General features: G+C 53.7%; 1 protein-coding gene across 2 annotated transcripts in view; it reads right to left on the reverse strand.

Moving 5' to 3' along the window:
* Positions 1 to 3,901: 3,901 nt before the first annotated feature.
* Positions 3,902 to 16,399, reverse strand: part of SHF (Src homology 2 domain containing F) — a 16,578-nt gene continuing 4,080 nt past the window's right edge. The window contains exons 4-7 of one of the 2 annotated variants that reach the window (XM_026856001.1): positions 16,251 to 16,388; positions 13,020 to 13,191; positions 12,532 to 12,651; positions 3,902 to 9,093 (exon numbers count right to left, since the gene is read on the reverse strand). In XM_026856001.1, the coding sequence (XP_026711802.1) occupies positions 8,907 to 9,093; positions 12,532 to 12,651; positions 13,020 to 13,191; positions 16,251 to 16,388 (617 nt within the window). In that variant the 3' untranslated portion in view covers positions 3,902 to 8,906. The remainder of the gene's footprint in view (positions 9,094 to 12,531; positions 12,652 to 13,019; positions 13,192 to 16,250; positions 16,389 to 16,399) is intronic. The other variant, XM_026856002.1, reaches the window with a different exon arrangement.

Here is a 16,399-nt window from a genome sequence, read left to right on the forward strand (position 1 = left end):
GCCCGCCTCATGTACTGTGCGCTGCCCGCCCGCCCCTCCTCCAGCCTTAGTGCCTTCTGCTCCGGTACGAGCCCTCAGCCCTCTGGAAGGGGCCTCTCGGTAGCCTCCCTTACCGCTCGGTGTAGCCAAGCCAACCTCCTTTCACTTAGAATCACAGAATCCCAGAACCGTTCAGGTTGGAAAAGCCCCTCGGGATCATCGAGTCCAACCCTCAGCCCAAGTCTACAAAGTTCTCCCCCGCCCCACATCCCCCCCCAGCTCATCCCAACGGCCCTTAAACACCCCAAGGATGGGGACTCCCCCCTCCCTGGGCAGCCTGTTCCACTCTCTGACCACTCTTTCGGGGAAATATTTTCTCCTCATGTCCAGCCTGACCCTCCCCTGCTGCAGTTTCCAGCTGTTCCCTCTTGCTCTGTCCCTGATTCCCTGGGAGCAGAGCCCAGCCCCAGCCTCTCTGCAATGTCCTTTCAGGAGCTGCAGAGAGTGATGAGGTCTCTCTCCCCTCAGCCTCCTCCTCCTCACACTGAACACCCCCAGCTCCTTCCATGGCTCCTCACAGGATTTACTCTCCAGGCCCTTCCCCAGCCTCGCTGCCCTCCTCTGCCCTCGCTCCAGCCCCTTGAGATCTCTCTCGTGTTGAGGTGCCCAACCTGGACACAACCCTCCAGGTGTGGCCTCACCAGTGCCGAGCACAGGGGAACAGTCACCTCCCTGCTCCTGCTGCTCACACTAGTGCTGACACAAGCCAGGATGCCGCTGGCTTCCTTGGCCACGCGGGCACACTGCTGGCTCATGTTCGGCTGCTTGTCCATTAGAACCCCCAGATCCCTCTCTCCCAGACAGCTCCAGCCACCCCTCCCCAAGCCTGTAGCCATGCAGGGGGTTGTTGTGGCCCAAGGGCAGGACCTGGCACTTGGCTTGTTGAAGCCCATCCTCTTAACGTTGGCTGATCCAATCTATCCAGGTCTCTCTGCAGAGCCTCCCTATCTATATGCAAATCAACATGCCCCAGACCTCCAAACTGAAGTCTTCAGTCCATACCCACGAGGTTGTGGCTTGCTCTACCAACCCTCTCTAGCTTCTTTTCCACAAGCTGTCACATTTTTAGCTTAGCAAAACTGTGGTGTTCATTCCTACAGGCACAGACGTGCTAAGTATGTGCTGGAGACCACATCCAGGATCACACACCTATCTGTGGACAGGTGAACTCGATGTAGGCATCAAATAAGGATGTCCTCACCCCCTTGCTGGATTTCTTCTTGTGTTTTTCCCACTGGAAGACAGAAATAGCTGGTTCTCCTCATTGCCATGGTCATCAGGGTGACTTCTTGTGTGTCCATCCTGTCCCCCAAGTGATCTGGATCCTGTATCATGGGGGCCAACTCCGGATAGTGGTTTTAATCTCCTGTCACTGGGCAGGGGTAGGGAAGGGAGCTAGTGAGAGGCCATGGGAGCATTCTTGGGCAGTGCAACAGATTTGGGTGCAGAGAAGCCATATGTGCCAGCTGCCTCGTAGAGCTACACAGATAATCCCGTGTTCACACACCCAAGTCTCTGCCTCTGCCAGGCTGCAGCATCTCTAATGTGTTTCAGTTCCTAAGCCAACAAAGAGCATCTGGCGTTGCATGGGGAAGAAAATTGGAAATTTGGGTCCTGAGTCACACCGTGGCAAGGAGACGTCAAGCCAAGATTGAAATTCCTCTATCTAAATGGAAATGAGCAGCGCATCTGCCATCAGGGAGGGATCGCCTGACCCCACTCCCCACACAGAGAGCACACAGAGACCACGGACAGACCAGACATGCTGCTGAATGGATATCAGAGCAGGGGGGGACGTGGTGCAGGGATGTCCCCCTCCAGTGCCACCACAGGAGACCCTGTCCTGTCCCTGCATCAAGCCACGGGAGAGAGATGCTCGCACTCCACACCCCAACAAACCTGTGAGCATGTCAAAATCATCACCCGCCACAGGGCGACCTGACCTTGCATCCTGACGGGCATTTGGCCTCACTAACACATTTAATGCAACTGCCAACGGGGGAATGAGATGTACGATGATAAAAGGATATTGCTGGCAATGGCCCTGAGCAGGACCAGCTCTGCAGAGACAGTTATTGTGGTGCTGACAGCAGGTGCACCATGAATTACCATCCTGTCTGCAGGGCAGACAAGGCCAGACCCACAAAGCCTGAGGTCACCCTGAATGATGGACTGGCAGAGGGACCCTCAGCTGAACTGGGCAGTGTGGGGTCTGTGATGCAGAGGGCACTGGGCAACATCCCTGTGCTTGCTCTCTTGCCTGCTCTGGTGTATGATGTGCTGCTTCCTCTGGGACTGGCTGGAAGCCAAATGCAAGGGCAAGAGCCCTCCCCGCGTGTGTGACGCATTCTCCAGCCCTTCCTGGTCCCACCCGGACCACTTCCCCCAGCCCATAGTATCTGGGAGCTCAGCTGCAAATCACAGCAGAAGAGGGCAAGATGCTTTTAGCTCGGCCCCTCTCTGGAAAAAAAAACAAGAAAACCAGGTACCACATTCCCTACAATGAACTGGAGAAGTCTCATCTTGTACCTCCTTCTTCCCAGCCCCAGCCAGCTCCAGCTGGCAGCTCTCCCTGCACGCCCTGGTCACCAGCATCACAAATGGGGCTGGAGACCTTCCCAGGGCAAGGGATGAGAAACCCTGCCTCTCCCATGCTTCCTTCACAGGCCACCACAGACCATGGCTGGGGGTCACACCTTCCTCACCTTTCTCAGCGTAGGCCTGGGTGGGCACATTCTGCAATTCTGAGTGAACTGTATGGTCCCTTCTGCCCTCTGAAGCATTTCTGGGGGTCTCTGACATGCCAGTTTTTCCCTTTTGCTCTCCCAAACCAACAGGTCAGTAGAGCAAGTAACTGGGATCCCATAAGCATCCCCTGAGAAGACCTCAGTTACTGGGGCTGCAATGTGGGATGCAGAATCCGCAGCTAGAGTTCAGATGTCAGGACATGATGCTAGTGCCTTGCACACAAGCAAAAAGCACCGCTGCAGTGTGCCTGACCAGAGGCATCCCTGTAGGAAAGCAGCAAATGCACATGTAATAAATTTAGGAGCACACGGAGGCTGCCCCACGCTGCATGCAGTGCCCACCCACTGCACATCCAGTAAATCCAGGACTGCCACATGCACAAGGGGCAAACCAGGCAGACTGGGAGAGGGGCAGTGACTCAAGGTGCTGTACACAGACAAAGAGATGCAAAAGCCCTCCCTGTAAATCAGGACACTGCACAGTCAGAGAGAGCACACTTAAACCCGACGTGCTGTGAATTTGCAGAGGCAACTCTTAGTGCATGCAGTAAATCAGGGCACGCTGTGCATGCGCAGAGAGGCTGTAATGCTGCATGTGGACAGTGAATCCCAGCACACTGCACATGCGCAGCAAGGCCACCCCACACAGGAACAGGGAGACAGGACACACACGTGCAGAGCCTGTCCGTCCCACGCAGGCACAGACAGATCGGGACTTGCTATGTTCTGCCACTTAGTAAGAAAAATTCAGCATGCATATATTTATCCTGGAAATTAAGAGAAAGACTTCTAGCTGCACAGGTCATCAAGCTGAGCAAGATGCAAAGGACAGAGAATGCCTGAGGCATGACCACCAGATGAGGACACACTCCGGATGCAGGAGATGAGGGTCAGGCAGGAGGTGCTGCGTGAGATCAGGGAGGAAAGAAGCAAGGTCACTTCACTGTGAAGGAAGGATCAGGTTTAGGATAACCTGAATATGGCTCAAATAGCAAACAAATGCAGCAAATATGCCTCCAACATCCAGAAAAAGGAAAAGAGGGATTAAAACATATCTAGACTTTCACACCTTTCTGAGGTTTTTTTTTTTTTTAAGGAAACCCAGCTTCAAGATATGAAGGCAAATGGAAACCGAATTTATCACGGATACATTGTCTGAATGTAACGTAATGATTTTTCTTTGATAATTACCTTAGACAAGGCGATGCAGTGCATTTAGCCTGCCTAGATATAAGGAAAAAGTTTGATTGGCACCCAGTATGACCCAGTTTCCAATGCTGGAAGTCATGGGTATGGACATAGCAGAGGAGGAACCAGCTAATCAAGCAAATGGTGGGTTGTATCAAAAGGGATGTCTCTGAGCAAGGAGCTGCTTCTAGCACTGTTCCTCCACCTCAGTCTTGGAATTACCCTGCCACTGTTAATAGCAAGCAGTGCAGGGCTGGGAGTGTGCAGCTGTCATGCCTGGGATGTGCTTTCAGAAGCGACACAGCCACATCACTAGCAAGGCACCGGGAAGATCTCCCCTGGAAGATCTGCCCAAGCATGCTGTTTTGGAGACATGCCTCCAAAATTTTGCAAGGAGAAGGAGAGAACTGCTCACAAGTAGACTGAAAATTAGGTGGAAGCATCCAAGCATAGATGTTTTGGGACAATCTTCCAACAGAGTACCAGGAGCAAGTAACTGGCTTGAGGATGCTGGGGAAGCATACCAAAGGGTGGTCTCTGAGTTAGGAGCTGAACTTGCCCCTTGTGTCAGATACATTAGTCTTTCTGAGATCTGAAAGGAGGCAATCAGCTGGGCCATACGTGTGCCACATTTATGTGTGTGCTATGTATGTGCTACACTGCACGTTTTGCTGGTAGCCTGCAGGGATTGGGAACAAATTTTTCTCCTTTGCTATAAACTTTGGCAGCTGAGCTATTGGGTTATTTGATCCTTCTGCAGATTGCTGTGGTTTGAGACAGAACACAGGGCACTGTGTTTTCTGTGATATCCAAGCAACTTATGCATCACTGCTAGGGCTGGGGTTTTAAACTAATCACTACGCTTGGGTTTAAGGGAACTCCTCCAGGCCAGAAGGGCAGGAATCCCACGGATGATGGGACCACACCCCACAACACATCTGAGGGTTTTACCCAGTCCCACAAGGATCAGTCACTGGTGATGCTCTCCAGCCTCTGAGGTGTTCAGGAGCCTTAATGGCTTGTGCTGGGGCAGGTGATAAGGCTGATGTGGAGCTTGATGCTAACCAAAGTGCTTAATTTCCAGCAGGTGAGAGACTTAGGGACTGTGACAGTTTCTGCAAACACACCCCAGCTTCCAAGGAGGGAAAGCTCAAATTCTGCCCTGCATCAGCCTTTCACCCCTCTTGGTTGCCTTCCTCCTGCAAGACTACATCTTTTGGCCAGTGAAGTCCTGTGCGGGAATAAGCACAGCCCCAAGCTGGCCCACAATCAGGCAGAGCAGCAGGGGACTCGGGGGCCGCACCGGCTCAGCCCTGACCACCATGCAAGAGCATGTTCCCAGCAGTGCTAATCCAATTATGAAACAAACTTCCTTCATTATCAGGGCCCGCAGAATGCTAAAACAGCTCAGTGATTATGGAGGGCTTAGCAAGGGACTAGAGATCAGGCAATGAATGACAGAGCTGTTTCACTTGCAGGGAGGAGGGACAGACAACAGAGGCAGCTGGGAGGACACGGGGGATTGCCGGGACAAGTGGATTGGGAATTTCTACAAAGGTCTCTCGTCAACCTTCATGCTCCCATCAGGGTTAACCTCAAAGCCACATCAGGTTGCTCAGGCCCTTGTCCATCCTGGGGATTAGCATCCTCATGAATGGTGATCCCCCATCACCTCTCTAGCCTTGTCACATGGCTGCACCCACCCACCTCAATCCCAAACAACACTCACTTCAGTCATGGGAATGCAAAGGTAGCACTAAAATACCCTTGCAAGAGAGTTTCAATTCAAATTTTCTGGGGAGCTCCTGATCAGCTCCCATCACAGAGGATGAAATGCACCAACCAGACTGAGTCATATGCTTTTTGTGGGAATCCCAAAATAAAGACCCCCTGGGTCCAAACAGGACCCAGAACTTGCTTGGATCTGCCCCATTTGAGATTAGGTCCATCCCCTGACCCAATGCCAAACTGTGGGCTGGCTCTTTGCTATGGTTCTGCATTCTGTACCCTGTCACTGCATCTTTCTTGTTGGACCTTCTCTATCACGAGGGCCCACATGGAGCTGGAGGTTGCATGCCCTCAGTTTGCAGTGAATTTTCAGTCTTCTATCCCTAATGACCAGCCTCTCCTGGTAATACTATGCTTTATCCCTGGTGTCCAGTCCCTCCTGGTAGTGCTATGAAGAGGGGGAGAAAAAAATGTAGCTAGGCTTAGGGCAGTTCTGCTTCGCTCCAAAATAAGCCATTCCTGACTCTGGTCAACACTAACACTGCTTGGAGCAGGAGGATGCACTACAGACCTCCTGAGGTCCCTTCCAACTCAAGTTACCATATGAGCATAGCCAGGTGAAAGGAAGTGGTTATTTCCCTTTATTTGGCACTGGTGAGGCCACATCAGGATACTGTGTCCAATTCTGAACCCCAAGTACAAGGAGAGAGTCCTGCAGAAGGTCACTAGGATGGCCAGGGCGGGAGAACATGTTGTACAAGGAGATGCTTGAGGAGCTGGGCATCTTCAGCCTGAAGAACAGAGGTCTGAGAAGGGATGTAATTGCCACAGGGAGGATTGAGAGCTGCTTAGCTGAAGCACAAAGCCAGCTCCAGAGCAGTTCTGCTGGTCCATGACTGTTTCTGGGGAGCTGGTGCAATGCACACAGGTCTCACATATCTTAGTGCTCGGCCAGGATGTCCCCAAGATTCAGCCAGGCTGCTTGGGCAGGATTTTCACCATAAGGCTGTGAGCTTACTGATACAGTACACTGGCTGCCAGGCAGTTTGCTCCCTACCAAAGTTTCTCAAGAAAAACACAATACGTGGGGAGCCTCTCTCTGCCTTCATTCCTCAGCTGCACGACCCAAGAAGCCTCTGCTTTCCCAGCCATGGCCACGGAGACAGCAGAGTAACCCCAGGGATGAGCTCTGTGCTGGTGCCATCAGAGCACAACAGGGCTGCTAAGGGGCCTTGAAACCTTTTAAATGCAGCAAGGGCATCCAAGAGCATCTCTGCAGATTTCTGCCTCTCCAGCCCTCTCTGCAGGCTCCGGTATGGCACTGCGGGGAGAAAAAACCTTCAGCTGGAGCCATCTCCATCCACGGACAAGATGCCTCCCTGGGATGGAGAGTGAGAGGCAGCCAGGGAGCTGCCAGCAGCCAAGCAGGCCTGTAAGAAGGCACCGGGCACCCGACCAGCATAAACTGCTGCCTTTTAAGGAGCGGCAGAGGTTGAGGCATCCTGGAACAAACCACCAGTTTCTGCAGGCTCCCAACTGCAGCATGCACTCAGGGACCACACCAGCTGTGCCCAATGGTCCCCACAGCAGCTCAAAGCCACGATGAGCAGCCAGGACAGCTACAGATCGTCTGGAGAACACCAGAGCCCTGGATGGTAGAGCTGGGTTTCTGCTGTGGCTGCAGCGTTCACCCATGCAAGGTCCCCACGGTCTCATCAATCACCTGCCTCCCCCCACAAACCAGCAGGACCTGCTCCTTCCTGGGAGCAGGTGATGCGGAGGATGATGCTTTTTCACAAAGCCTTCATCAAGACACTGCTAACACATCCCACCAATGCCCTAAGTGCTTTACTCTGCTGATGCAAAAGGTTTTGCTGGTCCAGCCGCGCATTTGCTGCCACCATCCCCTCTGCTGAGCACAGTGAGGGCACACAGGGAGCGGAGGGGAAAGGGAACACACTGCAGGAGAGTAACTGCAAGACTAGGCTTTGAAGCATGGATGGAGGAAACGTACAGGCGTGGATACAGCAGCAAGACCAGGAACACGGTTAAAAGGCAAGGTATGCATTAAATGCTACAGAGCATCAGCTGTAGCTTCAGCCAAAAGAAGAGAAGGAGCAAGCTGCCCAAAGACAAGGAGTCCAAAAGATGGACAAGACTGGAGCCAGTAAATACCCAGAGGAGGAAAACAGGAGGTCTGTGAAATTCAGGGACTTTGCCTAAGACTTACAGAGGATGAAGGAAAACAGGAGGCAAAAGATCCCAAAGAACACCCCCTTCTATAGGGAATAACAGGCTTGACCAAATCAGCTCATCACTGCCCACGAAGGGTTCCAAAGACATTAGCAAGGATGTGACCACCAGTGCCCCTTGTCCCCTGTGTCTCAGTCGAGTGAGCTGGCTGGACCATTCAGGCACAGGGCTCTCAGTGTATGCAAGAGCAAAATAAAAATCAATTCGCTTAGAGCTTTTGTGTAATAAAATCCCCCTCCCCGCCATTTTGTCACACCAATGCCCCAATCAAGGTGGCGGGATGCGGGCATGCGGTCCCCATGGAGCAGCAGGAGACCATGCACTGCTTTATTGGGCAGTGGTGCTGCACACGCAGCCAAGACCGGTCACTATTTACATTTGGCAAAGGATGGTGGCAAGTACCAAGCACCCGTGTGGGTGGGTGGGGGCCAGCACCGGCCTGCCTGACCCCTGTGCCTCGCTAGCCCCTGGCAGGCCCCTGCTCGTGCCCTGCCAGCCACCTCACCTTGGGCACAGCCATTTTGTCTCCCATGGGCAGAGCCAGGCCCCTGTTGGGAGGCACCTCAGGCCTGCTACTGGATGATTTCTCCCCCTTTTCCCCACACATCGCCCCCCTCCCCAGCCTCTCCCAGGCCCCAGTTCCAGCCCTTGCAACCCGAGCTCTGCCCAGAGGCAGGCGAGGGCAGGGGACAGCTGGCAAGCCCCGCTCAGCTCCTCACACAGGGGGTCCTCCCGGTGCCATCTCAGTGGGCAAACCAGCACCCAGGAGCCCCCCGAGAGAGCGGGACGAGGGGTGCAGCTGCAGCAATCCCCAGCAGCACCAGCCACGCCCAATGAGCTGCTTATGGGCTGCTGGTCCGGAGCCCGTCCTCAGCACAGCAATGCTCGGCCCTGTGGACGGGCCAGTTTCGGGTGCACCCAGCCTCGAGCCTGGCTCACGGAGGGTGAGTACTATAGGGTACGGATAGCCACCGGGTAAAGCAAGGACATGTGCTCAGCCCCCTTGATGGGCAGCTTGCGGCTGGCATAGTGATGAATGATCTCTGGCACGCTGTCGAAGGGCGGGCTGTGCTGACCCAGCACATACTTGTTCTCTTGGGTCCGGGACAGTTTCATGTGCATGAAGCCCTGGCTGCTCCTGCAAGGAGAGATTGAGGCAGAGTTAGGAGGTGCAGCTGGCCTGAGCCTTCCATCAGATCCTGACCTCTCCAAGACATGCAGCCTGCCCCTGCAGCTGGGGGAGGCGCTGCTGACTCCTGTGCCCAGCCATGGCCCTGCCCACACCATCCCGTTCCTGGCCAACTCCAGATGAAGCCCACGGCACAGGGGAGGGACATGGCCAGCCATGCTGCACTGTGTCCCCCCCGGGGAGCACAGCCACACAGTGACATGTGAGGTGTCCACCCGGGAACAAGGACGGTGCGAGGCTGAGGTAAGTGCATGCAGGCAGGGCAGAGAAGGCAGAGCCTGGGCAGGAACAGCCGCAGCTCTTGCTGCAAGGTGATGTCGGGACATCAGCTTTCACCTCTTGCATGTGGCAAAGCCCTTTTGCAACGACCCTGGCTCACATGGGAGAATTTCAGCTCATGTATCTCCAGTGTCACTGTGGCAAAGCAGGATTTTCTCCTTCATCCCACAGTGCATTACCCCCGCCCACCCTCCCCCCACCAACACTGCGGGGTCCATAAAACCTGCTCTGCGTAGCGAGGCCGCTTCCCGGCACAGCACAGGCACTGAGCCACGCCAGGCTGCACAGGCAGATCCTGCCATGAGCACTGATTCCAAGTGACGGGCTAATGGCCCTGTTGCTATTAATTTGCGTCTCTGAGGAGAGCCATAGCCTGTCTGCAGCGTCTGGAATGCACATTAGGGCAAAATATTGATGACTTAAAAGCAGACAGGACCTCATCAGCAATGCTGAACCACTTTCAGTGCTGCACAGGCTAGTCCCATCCCCCCGGCTGGAGACAGTGCCCATAACGGACAGCCCGGCTGCATTAGCAGAATGGGTTTGCAATCCATTTAGCGCCGAGAGGCAAGGAGTCAGCCGCGCCGGGGAAGGCAGCGGGGAGAGCTGCAGCCCCCCACCAAGGGCCACGGCAAAGTGATAGCTGGCCGCATCCTGCATCCCGGCGGTGGGGCACAGGGAAGAGCTGCAGGGGCTGCACCATGCATGGCCCCTGTGAAGGTGCGTGGGTTTATCCTGCGCACACGCGCGCACACACACACGGTCGCACCGCTAACACGCAGAGCTGCCCACAGGTGCCGCCCTCGGCGCTGCACCCTGTCTGCGGGTGGACCCAGCCCTTGCCTGGTGCTGGCAGGGGAGAGATGTGCAGGAACCCGGGGCAGGATCGGTGCCAGACCACTGCCACACAGGTCCACAGAGAGGTGAGGCTGGTTGTGCTTTGTTCAAATCACTCCATGGGACTTTGTCACAAGCTCAGGGATGTGAATGAGATGAGATCCCCGGGACAATGCCTAAGGGAGCGTACTGCAAACCCGACAGCCTTGCAGCCAGCAGCAGTGGTGGGAGAAGGGGCAGGTGCTGCTCCTGCTGACACCTTACAGATGAGAGGAAGGACCCAAACCTTTGCAGCGTGGCCTCAGTCACTCTCATGGAGGTGCGAGCCAGGAAGGACTCATTCTCTGAGCAGTTGAGGCATTAACACTACAACCCTGTCCATGACAGGCAGCATGGGGCTGCCTAGCCTAGATCAGCCAGGACTGTCACGGCAGGGTTAAATCCTGCCGGCTACCTGACACGCTACTGGTACAGCCGCTCCTGCTTCTCTCTTGTGCATAGTTTCCTTTAAAGCAGCACAAAAGGGCATTAGGTCAGCACCAGAGCTCTCTTTCAGACCATGTCCTCAGCTGTGCCTCCTTTCTCAAGGAAAAAGAAAAAAAAAGTTGGGAAAAAAAAAAAAGTGACACAGCCAGCCAGCTTACAGCTATATAAAAAGCATCCCAAGGGACTTTCTTTGAAAAGGCTCTACAGAGAAAGGCAGTGGAGTTAAAATCACGCTCCCAAGGCTGCGGGCTCTATGCAAGCAGAGCTAGTGCACAGGCAATGCCTGAGCAGCTCCTGGATGGGCCACAGTCTCCTCTGGGGAAGCGTCATGCTGCTGCAAGGCCATGTCCTAGCCACATATGCCATTTGAGAAGAGGATTTGGCCATTTTTGCCATGAGGCTAAGGACAGGCAGCAAGAACTAAGGAAAACACCTCAAAGAAATGGGTGACTGGCTTCTAGGGAGGTGATGGAAAGGGGCACTCATGCTGGCGAGGGAGGAAGCCCCATCAACTACCCCAAAGCCACCTCCCAGGCTCTCTAATAACACGCTGGCTAATGCCACCCACGAGACGATGGCTGAGAGGACCTCTTGCAGCCTTGAATATGACTCACCAACCAGCAGAAGCTGTCACTTCAAAACTGCTTGCAAGCCAGGGCAAGGAAAAAAATATTGAGGAAAAATTTCAGTAAAAATTCTAACAAAAAAAAAAAAAAGGAAAGGAGGGAGCTTTTCCAGAAAGGCTTATTGTCTGATCTGAAAGCTACAAGTACACAAGGAAGAAAGAATATTTTCAGCTAAACTTCTGCCCTGGTTTGGTGCTGAAGGCAGCAAAAAAATGGAAAAAAAATATAGAAAGGTAATCTAATTCACAATTGTGAGAAATAAAAAGGGGAGGCCGAAACCACCAGGGAGCAATGCAGGTACAGAGACCACTGGGAAAACTTAAAAGTATATTGAGGAAAGCATAGGGATACATGGCCTGTTGTTGGGCGGAGAAAACTGAAGTGCTCAATAAATACTTTTTTCACATCCGCTAGGAATAGACCTAATATAGTCATCCAGCAGAAGGGCAAGGTATTTGCTAACCCATCATCATCTTCAGGACAGTAACAGCTTTGATTAGAGCTCTTTAAAAGAGCTGGATGAGGAGCTATGGGCAGCTCCTCCCCAGCAGGACACGGGCAGTGATGCTTCATGCAGTTCTGGCACTCAGGGAATCTGGAAAACTTGGGGAAGGTGCAAAGATCCCCCCGCAAAAAACAAGCAGAAACCAAGCCATGTTGTGGCGGTGAGGCTTCCCTGCTGGGAAACCAAAGCAGCACAATGCCCTCTACAGTGGGGCTGAGCAATGGCTTCAATGATTACATGAGCTAGGGAGGCTGCGATGGGTACCTGTGTTGCCATCAACAACAGGGTCACACCAACTTTTTATTCCCATGAAACTACAAAAAATAGGGTAACAAGAAGCCAGAGCTGAAAGCTGTAACCAGACCCGTACAAGTGAGCAGTGAGGCACATCATTTTATCTGTATGAAGGATTACTAGCACTGCCAAGGGAAGAACAGTGTGCCTCCAGATCCACAAGCCTCCCTGAGAGATACTTTTGCCAGACACCAAACCTGAAGCCTGTGTCACACCATAAAGAAGAGCAGACTTCGTATTCCAGCCATTTCTGACCACCCCATGGTTGTCTCAGTTACCCCATCGGCATGTTCACATGGGGCACCCACCCATGAGGGGTCACCCACAGCACCGCCCCCCGTCCCTGTCCCGCTCACTCACTTCAAGGAGAGGGAGAAGTCATTCTTGCTGGTCTCGCTGTTGCGCACCAAGTAGCTGGCCTCCTTGCACAGCCTCAGCAGCGTCTCCGCGTCTGTCCGGCTGATGGCCCCATGGTACCAGCTGGAGAGGCAGGAGAGGGACCGGCTGTGCCGGGCAGTCGCCAGACACCCCGGGAAGGACTCTGCCCTGGGGCCATCCCCCCCAGCACCTCCACGGGAACAGCACCCATGTTCAGGGAGAGAGATGCGGGTGGCACCACCAGGGTTGGGGGACAAGGGGCAGGCCTGCCACTGGGCAGCTCAGGGCAGTGCAGAGGGCACATGGGGACACTGTGACTGTGAGATGGGTGCCAGGAACAAGCAGGCAGAAATGTGTGTCAGGGAAGAAAGAAAGAAGCAGGTCTGTGCCAGGGCTCCCTGTGGTGTGGCCACAGGGATCCTGGAGCAGGCAGAGGGGTTGGGCAGCTGCTCGGGGCAGGCAGAACTCACCACTGGCTCTCCAGGGGCAGGGCAGGGTCAATCCTCTCCCCGACGAAGGGGCCAGGTTCAGCAATCAGCATCTTCGTGCTCTTGAGGCTGCTGGAGCCATGCCTGAGGGCAGCCCTGGCCTTCTCCTCCCTGCAGGGTGAGGTGTGGCCATACCCCAACCCCTCTGATGGACCTGCAGGACAGACACGTGTCACAGCCAGTGGCGGGGACAGCCGGACAGGCTGGGCTCCCAGCTCCACATCTGCGGAGGGAGCCCGCAGAAAAATCCAGAGCCACATCACATCGTGCTGGGTCCCCCCGCACTGCCCCATTCCCCTGCTCTAAGTACGGGCAGGGCAGCTCTTGGGCTGCTGCTCACTGCAGTGTCCCAGGATAGATGAGGCTGGATGCCTACCACACCAGGACTGAGGTTCCTACAGCACCTGAGCTCCTGGAAATACTTTCTAGGGCAGTTTCAAAGGCTCAGAGAGGTTTTGCTAATGCAACCAGAGATTCAATGGTTGTGGCATAAAGTTAGAAGCAGTAAGGACAGACTCCCTAATCTTGAAATAAAAATTAAATTAAAAAAAAAGAAGAGGAAGGGGTAGAGCTAAAGGGAGCAGTCAGTTTGGAAAGGATGGACGCATTTCTGCTGGCACAAGTAAACCTCCTGGGGTGAAAAAAATAATTTTCTGAGGTGGGAAGGGGACATTTTGACTGTGAGGTGCCTCCCCAATACAACCATCTACCCGGCACCAGCCCAACCACAGGCCCCCATGCGATGACAGAGCACAGCAGCCCGGTGCATGCTGCCCCGCGAGCGGCAGGGCATTAACCCAGACGTGCCCTGGGGACCCAGCCTCCCGCCGACTGTTATTTCCTTGCAGGATGATTTCAGCATTAACGATATTGTTTCTCCCGCCTCCAGAGAGTTCATTATTGCTCCCCTGCAATGCAAGCCCCCTCACACAAATTAGTTATCGATCAGGCAGAGCTGCCTTGACATGAGGCTGCTGGTGGCTGGTGCCGTGGAGGCACAGACACCCCAGAGGTAGCTGAGCACAGGCACCACGGCTCCCAGGACAAGTGGGATGCCCCCAACTGGGCAGCTTCACCCCTCCCCATGCTTCCCGGGTGCTGGAGGGGGAAGCAAAAGCAGGCCGATGCTGAGGCCATTGCTGCAGCACAGAGGCAAAAACTACCCAGAGAGGGATGTTTTTCTCTCTAGCAGGGTATCCTCTAAGGCAGCTATTTGAGGGACACTTTGTCTGAGCCCTACACAGGCAACCAGGTCTCCAGCCCCTGCCAGCACTGAGAAGAGAGGGAGGCAGTTGAAATGAAACACATCCAAAATCCTCTGCAGCTTAGCATGGCTTTAAAGGCCCCGGGAAGGAGCTTGTGGAGGAGGTGCTCAGCATTAAGGCCTGACAAGCCATGTCTCTGCAGTGGTTTCACTTTTCACCAGCGAGGCTCACCCCTGTACATAACATCCAGGCTTCAATTTCAACTCATCACCTTAAAAAATCTGGGCAATTGTTAAAAAGCCAGACAATCAAAACAATGAAGTGTTTGCTGGCGGCACAAAGTCATCGTGTTAGAGGCTCAGAAGAAATGCATTGCACCTGTCACAGAGAGGTAGAGTCATGTGCATGATTAAACAGGATATTAAAAACAAGCCCCTAGGAGTAAGAAGACATCCTTCAAGAAGTTCAAGTCATCCCCAGACAGGAGAAGTAGAAAATGAGACAAAACTCTGGAAAGATAAACTTAGCACAACAATGCAAGTCAGGAAAAAAAGAGACTCTGTGTTGCTAAAACCAGGAAAAATGACAAACTGATGTGTTCATCAGGAGTAGGATGCATGTCAGAGCGACTGCAGGGATATTATAAATGATGGGGGAAGAGTAGAGGCTGCATAGCAAAGAAATTAATTTTTCTTGACACCTGCATTCATTGTAGGAAGAGGATCGGGAAGTTCCCCCATGCCAAGACCTTTCTTTTTCGAGACTGAGCTCAGGCTGAAGCATCCCTATGGGTCTGGGACAGTACCCCGACGTGGCTCCGGCAGAGCAGCTGCATCACTCTGGAGTGCCCCTACAATCAGCAGCGAAATCAGCTGTTGTGCAACCTCGTGCTCAAACCCACCTGGGAGGAAGCAAATACCATATTTTTTTTCCTTTATGAAGCTCTGCAGGGATCCGGGTTAACTGCAGATAAGGAAATCAGACATCTGCACCCAGCACGTCACAGTGTCTACCAGCAACAGCATTAGTGACGCACGGGCAGGCATGGCACGCCGGGGAACAGCCACTGCTTTGTCGAGAAAAAGTCATGTCTCACAGATCCATCCCAGTTTTCCACGAGAGCAGCAGCCCAACCCTGAAAGCCTGTATGGCTTTTGACAACCCCTCCCACCTAATGCTCTTGTCAAAACCCTAACCCGTACAGCATAAGAGCAAGGTCCCTAAAATGCTAGTAATGAGTTAAAAGAGCAGCAGCGATATTTGGCTTTTGTAAGTGAGACTGCCAGCAGACTCCAAGGGGGATTTACATGGGGGTTCTGCTGCTCAGCACAGACACACAAAAAAGGCTTCACAACAAGGCAAACCTGAGATGACGAAGCGTACCTGGGAGATTTAGCTGTTCAGGATAGCAAAAACTAGAGCAAAGAATCCAGAGGGACCTCCAGCCACTGAGCAGCAAGGTAATAAAATAGCTGAGGAAATGGAGCAGTGCTAAATGACAGAGCAAGGTGCACATGGAAAAACAACCCCAACTTCAGCAGTGGGATCTGAATTAGCTGCTACCACACCTGTAAGGGACCTGGGTATTAAGAGTCGTGAGACAACATCAGCTAAATGCTCAGAGCAGTTGTTAAAAGCAGCCATCAAACATTGGGTGTTTGGAGGCAAAGAGGAGAGAACAAAAGAGAAGGTAGTAACTCTACCACCGAATAATCTGCTGGTGCAGCTCATCTGCTGCATTGCAAAGAGGCATTGTGGAGCTAGAGAAGATGCAGAAGAGGCAAGGACAAACATCTGGTGTCCGGCACAGAACAACTGAATGGGCCAGAGGAGCCGGGGGAAGGTGGAGTAGGGTGGATGTCCGGCAGCGCCCGCTGGCAGAGCCCTGCCAGGTCCAGGCAAGCTCTGAGGCGTTGCAGCATCTCGGTGCTGGCGGGGCAGCGAGGCAGGGTCACAGTGAGCACTGGCCACAGCCCCCATGGACACCCCACTGTCACGCAAGACCCACCGTTGGCGTCTTCGTAGCTGGGCTGGCCGTAGTGCGGAGGGACGGAGGCACCGGCCTCACCGTCCGGGGGGCTTTCACCGCTGTCAAGCTGTCCCACCGGCGGTGGCCATGGCAGGTCTTTAATGACCTTGATTTCAACTGGATGGGGG

Source organism: Athene cunicularia, assembly GCF_003259725.1.
Source record: "Athene cunicularia isolate RWA chromosome 10 unlocalized genomic scaffold, athCun1 chr10_part1, whole genome shotgun sequence".
NCBI lineage: Eukaryota > Metazoa > Chordata > Aves > Strigiformes > Strigidae > Athene > Athene cunicularia.